Consider the following 9,657-nt stretch of genomic DNA (forward strand, 5'->3'; position numbering starts at 1 on the left):
AACGCCTAATCCAGTCACTGAGCACTTAACCTGAACCTTAAAGCCTCAATCTGTGTCTCTGAACCCTAAACCCTAATATCCTGAACCTCCAATCCCAGTTCCTGGTCCCACCAGTCCCATCCCACAATCTGAACCCTAAACCCTAATATCCTGAACGCCATTCCAGGTCTGTAATTTCATCCTTAACCTGAATCCTAAACCTACCCCTCTCTGAGCTCCAAGGCCCAAACCACAAGTTTCGTTTTAGAGTTTAAAGCCTGTTTATCCCAAACTTTGAGTTCTCACCTCCAAAAACTGACCCCTCCACCCAGCCTCAATCTCTTATCTTGGACCCGATACCCCACAATCTTTACCCCAATGGTGTCCTTGTCGTGCCACCACAACCCCTCTGTAGATACGCTCATGTTTACAACTACCTTAAGGCAAAGCTGGAATCCTTGTCCGAGCTTCCGCTGGGATCCCCAGGAATTGTAGTCCTTGGCCTGTATAAAAGGTAAGTTAAAATAGGTGTTTTCTGATGAGACAGGGACTTTTAATTTCCAGCTTCATCCCTTTGTTATTTTAAACTGTGAATGTATAAACATGACAAAAGTAGCTGGAGAACACAAAAGATTGTCAGTCCCCATTAAAGGCAGACAGTTGTTCATGTAGTTCAAAGGGCTCCACGTCACGGATGGGGAAAGGTGACGAGCAAGATCTCCATGAACTATTGCAGTTACTATTAGACAGAGGAGCTAAAGCAAGGCCTTTCAGCCCATTGAGTTTACTCTATCATCCAATAAGATCAAAGGCTGATCTGATAATATTCAAATATTCCACTCCCCCTGCCTTTTCCCACATGACCCTTGATTCCCCTCAATGATTAATAACCTATCAAATCTCAGCCTCGAAAATACTTAATAACCCAGCCTGGACGATTCTTTGTGGTGAAGAATCCCACAGATTCACTACCCTCTGAGAGAAGAAATTCTTCCTCATCTCTGTCTTAAATGTACAACCCCTTATTCTGAGATCACGCCCACTGATTCTAATCTCTCCCAAAAAGTGAAACAACCTTTCCATATCTGTCAATTTCTTTGAGAATCTTGAATGTTTGAATAAGTTCATCTCTCATTCTTCCATATTCCAACAAGTTCGGGTCCAATCTACTCAACCCCTCCTCATAAAACGGTCCCTCCATACTCAGGAGCAGCTGAGTGAGCCTTCTCTGGAGTGCCTCCAGTACGAGAATATTAATCCTTAGATAAGGGATCCAAAACTGTTCACAGTATTCCAGCTGTGGTTTGACTAGTGCCTTGTACAGTTTTAGCAAAACCTCCCTAGTTTTATACTCCATTCCCTTTTATTTTATTTATTTATTTTCCCTATTACCCGCAGAATGTTTTGTGATTCACATACTAAGGCTCTTGAATCTCAGTTCCATAGCTTTATTCAATCTTTCTCTATTTGAATAATATGCAGCTCCAGTATCTTCTGCCAAAGTGCATAACCTCACATTATGTTCCACCTGCTTAGTTTTGCCTGCTCACTTGGCAACCTCTGTCGCTCTGCCAGTCCAGGTTGATGAAACCTTCCAGGATGTTGATGGTGAGGGATTCAGCGATGGTAACAACATTGAAAGAAGTTGGTTAGATTGTCTCTTATTGGAGATGGTCATTATCTGGCACTTGTGTGATGTGAATGTTACTTATCAGCCCAAGCCTGGATGTTGTCCAGATCTTGTTGCTTTTGAACATGGACTGGTTCAATATCTGAGGAGTCACGAATGGTGCTGAACATTGTGCAATCAGTGAACATCTTCACTTCTGATCTTATGATGGAGGGAAGGTCATTGATGAAGCAGCTGAAGATGCTTGGTCCTTGGATACTACCCTGAGGAACTCTTGCAGAGATATCCTGACCTCCAACAACTACAATCACCTTCCTATATCCCGGGTATGACTCCAACCAGCAGAGAATTTCACCCCGAGTTCCCATTGATTTCAGTTTTGCAAGGACTCCTTGATGCCACACTCATTTGAATGCAGCCTTCATATGAAGGGCTGTCAGTCTCACCTCACCTCTGGAATTCAGCTGCTTTGTCTATGTTTGAACCAATGTCATAATGGGGTCAGGAGCTGAGCGGCCCTAGTGGAACCCCAAACTGGGTGTCACTGAGCAGGTTATTGCAGAGCAGGTGCTGCTTGATAGCACTGTTGATGACACCTTCCATCACTTTACTGATGATTGAGAATAGGCTGATGGGGGCGGTAATTGGCTGGGTTGGATTTGTCCTGTTTTTTGTGTAAGGAACATACCTGGGCAATTTTCCACATTGTCAGGTAGATGCCAGTGTTATAATTGTGCTGGAAGATCTCGGCTCAGGGAGCAGCAAGTTCTGGAGTACAAGTCTTCAGTACAATTGCTGGAATGTTGTCAGGGCCGTAGCCTTTGCAGTATCCAAGTGTCTCCAACATTTCTTTATATTATGTGGAATGAATGGAATTGGCGGGAGACTGGCAATAAATCTCCTGATTTATTCTCTGTATCACTGTGCAGTTACTGTTAGGGGAACCTACAGACTATTCCTACCAGCGTCATTTTTATTTCTTACCTCCACCAATATGGATTCTACATCTTCTGATTGAACATCATCTCTTGCTGTTGTACTTAATTCATCCAGCTAGAACATTGCAACCCCACCATCCTTTCCTTCTTGCCTGTCCTTTCAGAAAGTCACATACTCCTGAATGTTTAGAAACCAGCTTTGATCTCCTTGTAATAATGTCTCTGTAATGGCCAGAAAATCATACCCATTGCCTTTTATTTGTAGTCATAGAGTCATACAGCATGGAAATAGACCCTTATTTGCGTGATTAAGTCATCCATTTTGTTTTGAATACTACGTACTTTAAAATAACAAGGCATCAGTTTTGCCTTTTTACCATCATTTCCCCTTTTCACCCCATTTACTACAGTTTTTTTTGTGTTTGTATACTCTGTCCTTTCCTGTGCCACTCTGGATATCGTTATACAAATAGCTGCCTAGTAATTCTGCCGTATGCCCCACCTGCACCCATTAGTTTAAGACCCTCTCTACAGCTCTAATTATTCGATTTGCCAGAACACTAGTTCAAGTGAAGCCCATCCCAACTGAACAGCTCCCTTCTACCTTGTACTGGCGTCAATAACCCAAGGGTGCAAAGCCATTCCACGCAAACCAATCTCTGAGTCATGCATTAAACATCTTGCCTTTGTTTACTCTCTGCAGGGTGGCTCATGGCACTGGTAAGTAATCCAGAGATTGTGCTTTCTAATTTAGCTCGTAACTGAATCTTTTTGCAAAATCTTGTACCTAGTCCTACAATTGATGATGACTACTGAATCCCTCCCCTCACTCTCAAGTTCTTCAGTTCTGAGAAGATTCCTCAACTTTGGCACAGAGCAGTCAACACACCCTTCGGGCCTTCTGCTCATGGCTGCAGAGGACAGTATCTGTCCCCCTAATTACACTGTCCTTTAGTACAATACATTCCTATTTCCTTCCCCTGTCTTTAATGGCTTCCTGTACCAACGTGCCATGGTCAGTTTTTTCATCCTCCCTGCAGTTCCCCATTCCATCTGTACAGCTTGCAAGAACCTCATGACTCTTTGACAATTGCAGCGGCAAAGGCTCCTCAATTTTAAAACCCCCTGGGGTTTTATGCCTGCCTCATCAGCAGTTGCATCCTCCTGTCCCTGATCACTGGGTAATTTTTGAATTGCTTCATCTGAAGTGTGCGATTGTCCTCTTGAGCAAAGTGTCCAGGTAACTCTCACCATCCTTGTTGTGATACAATGTCCGTAGCTCAGACTACAGCTCCTCAACTCAGATCCAAAGTTCCTCAAACTACACACTTACTCAGACAGGTATAGGAATCAACCTCATTCTGTTGCTATCATTCTGCGTCACACTGTTACCAACTGAGCTAACTGAACCTGCTTTCCCCCACCCACCCCAACAACAAAAAGAAATATTGAGTGAGAGTGACCAAACACAAAAAGATCTGAGCGTGAATGATGATAAGCATCGTCTACAAACCGGAAACAGAATTAACCACCGTAAGGACCAGACCATATAAATTCAGAACGGAACAGAACAACAGCATTTCAACGGAGGCTAGACAGCACTGAAGGCATCATCCGGAAGGGGGACAAAATGTTTGCACGAAAACCATTCAGCTAGGCGAACCAACCAACAGCTACATTTTATGTTCAGTAGTGGAATGCAAAAGCTTCTGAGCCATTCCAAATAGGTCAAATTATTAGGCTTCAAGTGGTTAGACATTTTACTTATTCCTTTGTTTGCCAACAATGAAGACTGTGCACCATTACATATATAACAAATCATCAGAGTGATCTCAACATTAACTGTAGTTACTGCAGTGTGATGCAGGATGAAGTCCGCACTAACAAAACAGGACCTTGCTGGATTATGTACCTGGAAAGTGAAGCAAAGGATGATGGCCATGCTTTCCAAAACATTTTATAGAGCGAGCCCATTCTAACTTACCACCAGCTTTTTAAGAACAATGAAGTTTATGCAACAAAACCTGGCCTGGTCAATGATGACCAGGTCCCGTTAACCTACATATATGTAATTAACATTTTGAAAAGTAACATGATGTTTAATACTAGCAAAGGCAAAACAGCAGTAGAGCAACATTGTCAACATTGGGTATTTGTTTTTACATGTTTACAGATCTACCTGCAGTACCAATTCATATAAATACAAAAGTCAAATTTTCAAGTTCTTTGTAAAAATATATATATAACCTGTAGGATTCATCCAATTTTTATTTATTCAAAACCGTGACAAAAGACTTACAAACTCCTCGCAATCTAACCCCCTTACGCATTACAATTGACTTCCTTTCCCTACTAGACGCAAACAAACACACCTCTCCTCTGAGACAACGAGGTGCAGGGCTGGATGAACACAGCAGGCCAAACAGCATCAAAGGAGTAGAAAGGCTGACGTTTCGGGCCTAGACCCTTCATCAGAAAAGGGGGAGGGGGAGGGGGAGGGGAAGGGGGTTCTGAAATAAATAGGGAGAGAGTGGGAGGTGGATAGAAGATGGATAGAGGAGAGGATAGGTGGAGAGGAAACAAACAGGTCGAAGAGGCGGGGATGGGGCCAGTAAAGGTGAGTGTAGGTGGGGAGTTAGGGAGGGGATAGGTCAGTCCAGGGAGGACGGACAGGTCAAGGGGGCGGGATGAGGTTAGTCGGTAGGAGATGGGGGTGCGGCTTGAGGTGGGAGGAAGAACAGGTTAGGGAGGCGGGGACGAGCTGGACTGGTTTTGGGATGCGGTAGGGGGAGGGGAGATTTTGAAGCTTGTGAAAGTCCATCCTGGGCCTCCTGCAGTGCCACAACGATGCCACACGAAGGTTGCAGGAACAGCAACTCATATTCCACTTGGGAACCCTGCAGCCCAATGGTATCAATGTGGATTTCACAAGTTTCAAAATCTCCCCTCCCCCTACCGCATCCCAAAACCAGTCCAGCTCGTCCCTGCCTCCCTAACCCGTTCTTCCTCCCACCTATCCCCTCCTCCCACCTCAAGCATCACCTCCATCTCCTACCGACCAACCTCATCCCGTCCCCTTGACCTGTCCGTCCTCCCTGGACTGACCTATCCCCTTCCTAACTCCCCACCTACACTCACCTTTACTGGCCCCATCCCCGCCTCTTCGACCTGTTTGTTTCCTCTCCACCTATCCTCTCCTCTATCCATCTTCTATCCGCCTCCCATTCTCTCCCTATTTATTTCAGAACCCCTTTCCCCTCCCCCTTTTCTGATGAAGGGTCTAGGCCCGAAACATCAGCCTTTCTGCTCCTATGATGCTGCTTGGCCTGCTGTGTTCATCCAGCCCTGCACCTTGTTGTCTCGGATTCTCCAGCATCTGCAGTTCCTACTATCTCTGATTCAATTTTAACACCTCTCCTCTGAACCAGGTTCCCTAACACAAGCCCTCCCTCATTCCTCACTCACCTAGACTGAGTCATTCTCTATGATCGAGCCGAACTTATATTTCTGCTTTTTCTTCAATGTGACTGGCTGTACATTCATGAAGCAGCCAAAAGTTCAGAACCAGTTTACTTGTAATAGCTGTCAGTAAAACACAGATCAATTTCTCTTTCCAAGCCTGGAAGGCTGAACAAATCTCCAAATGTCAGATGACCAACATCCCAATATTAGAGGTTCACTATTCGGCAGAAATTTCTTGTCCCTGAAATATGGATTCAGCATAGAAGGCGGCCATTCGGCCCATTGTGTCCATAGCGGTCCACAAAGATCTGACAACAAGAATACCATCTTCTGTCTCTTAGCTTGTAGCTTTGGAAGCACAAATGAATATCTAAATGCAGCTAAAATGTTACGACTCACTGGGGTAATGCAATGGAACTCAAGCACCAGTATTCTTGGAGTCACCGCAAAGGTTGAGATTTCATTATAGTAGAAAGAATTATCAGTTTCTTCTTCTGACTGACATATCACAACAAATTGTGCCAGATTTTCTGAATGTGGTGTCCCCAGAAAGTAATATTTTCCTCATTTTCAGTCCATAATCCAATGATGAAAAGACAAGATATCTTACAGTACAAGTACAAAGCGAATTTTTGTTTTTGGTTCTTTGAGTTTCATTTCTGTCATCAGCTGATTAATGTTTATTGTTAGTTTGTAATCAGCTTTTAAATCTTCCACTGGTTATTGATGTATACACTTCCACACAGAGTCCCGGTCTGTTCGGTGACTGAAGACAGCTCAATCCATGTGGACTGAACTTATTCCTCTGCAGCCTGAAACACAGTAGTAAACACCCAACACTGATTAATCATCCCAACAGGACACATACAAAGAGGTAGGTAGTGGGGGAATTCTTTCTTTTACGAATAATCAGTAAATCCAGGGCTGAGGGCACACTGGTCCAGTCTAGGCTTCTGAACTGTGTCCAGACAGCAGAATGGTAGAATTTACTGAAGCTATGGGTACCTAGCCCATAAGGAATAGATGAAGAGATTGAGTGGATTGTATTGTGTTCACACAGTTACATACACAGATTAAACCTGTATTCAGACCTTTGGTGAAGTAATGCACTAATGGGGGGAAGGACACTGAAAAGGAGGAGATGATAACTTGGTTCAAAGTGAGTTTCCAAAGAAAGACTTGTAGATATTCTTGGAGGTTGGATTAAAATTTCTCAGAAAGGGTGAAGCATGTTGATCCTTGAATCTTTTTGAGTTTTTCTTATTCAGTTTTTTAGCTGGAGCCCTACAGCAGGATCTGAGCACAGAATATAGGTTGGTAATCTGTTTAGTACAGAATGCTGTGGTAGTGCCCCTGAGCCAGGAGATCTGGGTTCAAATCCAACCTGCTCCAGAGGTGTGTAATGACATCTGTGAACAGGTTGATTGGGAAAAAATCTAGGATAGAGGGAGATAGTAGGAACTGCAGATGCTGGAGAATCCGAGACAACAAGGTGCAGGGCTGGATGAACACAGCAGGCCAAGCAGCATCATAGGAGCAGAGAGGCTGACGTTTCGGGCCTAGACCCTTCATCAGAAAAGAGGGAATGGTGTTTTTTCAGAGAAGTCCACCTTTTAAATGCAAATTAAGCAATTACCACATCTTCCTGTTCAAGGAAGTCAAAGGGCCTACAGCTCTACTCAAAAAGAAGGGACTTCTCACAAAACCGCTCTTTCACTCAAAAGAATTGGAAAAAGATCAACGCAACATTTATCTTATTCTTTGAGGGATCCTGCTGTGTTTTTTGGGGTGATTTACTGGGGTGCAATAAAACTACTTGTTTTGATCAGAATAAAGGAAGAAAGGTAAACATTAAACACATTTACAGCCTTAAAAACAGATATACTCACCTGATGTAGACAAACAGGAGGCTGGAAGAACCACAGCAGGCCAGGCAGCATCTGGAGGAAAGGACTGAAGAAGGGTTATACCCGAAACATTGACTGCTCCTTTCCTCCTGGCCTGGCCTACTGTGTTCTTCCAGCCTCCTGTTTGTCTACCTTAGATTCCAGCAGCTGCAGTTTTTTTTTGTCTCTACTCACCTGATCTCCTGGAGGGAAGTGTGTGTCTGGGTCAGGTACAAAAGAGCTGTAACAGACCGGTCTGTGAACAAATTGTTGGACAGGTTCACCCTTTTCAGTGACATGTTTCTGATGGGAGCCCCAGTGAGTTCATCTGTAAACGTGTTTGTAATCCCATTGCCCTCCAATCTGCATGGATTGGAAAGAATCAGATACAGTAACAGGCGAGCAAGCTATGTACACAAGAGCTATATGAGGATGGTAACAATGAAAGTGAGATGACAGTAAAATGGTGTCAGAATTAAAAACAGTAGAATATTGTGCATTCTTACACTATTTTGCCTACCTGCACTCTGACCCATTCTGTTACTAATTCTAGTGTTTGGATCAGACAGCCTGACTAACTTGGTGCCACAGTCAACAGTTCAAGTCCCTATCTGTGTATTTGTTATTATTGAGGTTGTTGCTAACAATACATGAATTGACCAAAGACATTATCTTAAATCAGATTTGAGTAAGAACCAAAACGTTCAGAGTATTTTAGGGGACACTTTTTCATTTGGAACTTGTAGCCTGAAAATTTGGTAGAGGTAGAAATCCTGACAACCTTTAAAAAGGAAGTACACTAGAAATGTCACAACCTAGAAAATTATAAACCAAGAGCTGGATAGTAAGGTCTGGCTGGATGTCTGCTTGTAGGGTGGGTATGGCCATGATGACAGATCTGTGATTCCATGACTCTAAGTTGTGCTGCCACCACTCCAAGGGTCCACTCACACAGATTGGTGTGCTGACACATCCACCTCCAGTTTCTCCAGCTACTGCTGCACATGGACCTTGGAGGTCAGCGCATCTGCTGGAGTAATGAGAAGGAATGTACGCTGGGAGTACTGTGTCACCTACGTCACCTCCTGACTCTCCTAAGCCTAACCATCATCGAAAAGACACAAGTCAGGAAAGTGATTTGTCAACAACTTCCAAACTTGGGATGTTTACAGCCAAACAGGACAAGGGGAGCAGATACATGGGAATGCCACCATCTACAAATTCCCCTCCAACCCCCTCACTATCCTGACTTGGAAATAGATCACCGTTCCTTCACTGTTGCTGGGGCAAAAGCTTGGAACTCCACCCCATAACAGCACTCTGGGTCTATCTAAACAAACTGGACTGCTGTAGTTCAAAAAGGCAGTTCACCACCACCTTCTGGAGGGCAACTAGGGATGAGCAATAAATACTGTCCCCACCAGGGACATCTACATCCCATAAGTGATTAAGACATAAAAGCAACCAATGTGTAAACAGAGAAAGAAAGGGATGTTGGGTGTTAGAGAGATCCCACATTTACATGCAGGCTCATACACAGGATATTACTTACTCCAGTGTCTGGAGCGTACAGCTCTGCTGTCCCAGTGCAGCAATCAACAGTCCAATTCCCTGGTCTTCGAGCTTGTTATTATTCAGGTTCAAGTGAGTCAATGACTGGTTGTTACTGAGAGTACACATGAGTGGATTGACAGTTCTCCCTCGAATCAGATTCCGACAGAGCCTGGGGATGAGAAAGATCAGTGTGAACTGTCCCTGAACA

The 9,657-nt window shown here is 43.9% G+C and overlaps 1 protein-coding gene across 1 annotated transcript; it reads right to left on the bottom strand.

The window, feature by feature from the left end:
• Positions 1–6,706: 6,706 nt before the first annotated feature.
• LOC125488010 (NACHT, LRR and PYD domains-containing protein 14-like) lies at positions 6,707–9,644 on the bottom strand. The gene is made up of 3 exons (XM_048620751.1): positions 9,448–9,644; positions 8,091–8,258; positions 6,707–6,821 (listed from the first exon to the last, which is right to left on the bottom strand). Exons 1-3 carry the CDS (start codon positions 9,573–9,575, stop codon positions 6,707–6,709), a joined length of 411 nt encoding a protein of 136 aa, XP_048476708.1. The 5' UTR covers positions 9,576–9,644.
• Positions 9,645–9,657: the final 13 nt, after the last annotated feature.

The sequence above is a fragment of the Rhincodon typus genome, chromosome 48 (assembly GCF_021869965.1).
Source record: "Rhincodon typus isolate 14 chromosome 48, sRhiTyp1.1, whole genome shotgun sequence".
Classification (NCBI taxonomy): domain Eukaryota; kingdom Metazoa; phylum Chordata; class Chondrichthyes; order Orectolobiformes; family Rhincodontidae; genus Rhincodon; species Rhincodon typus.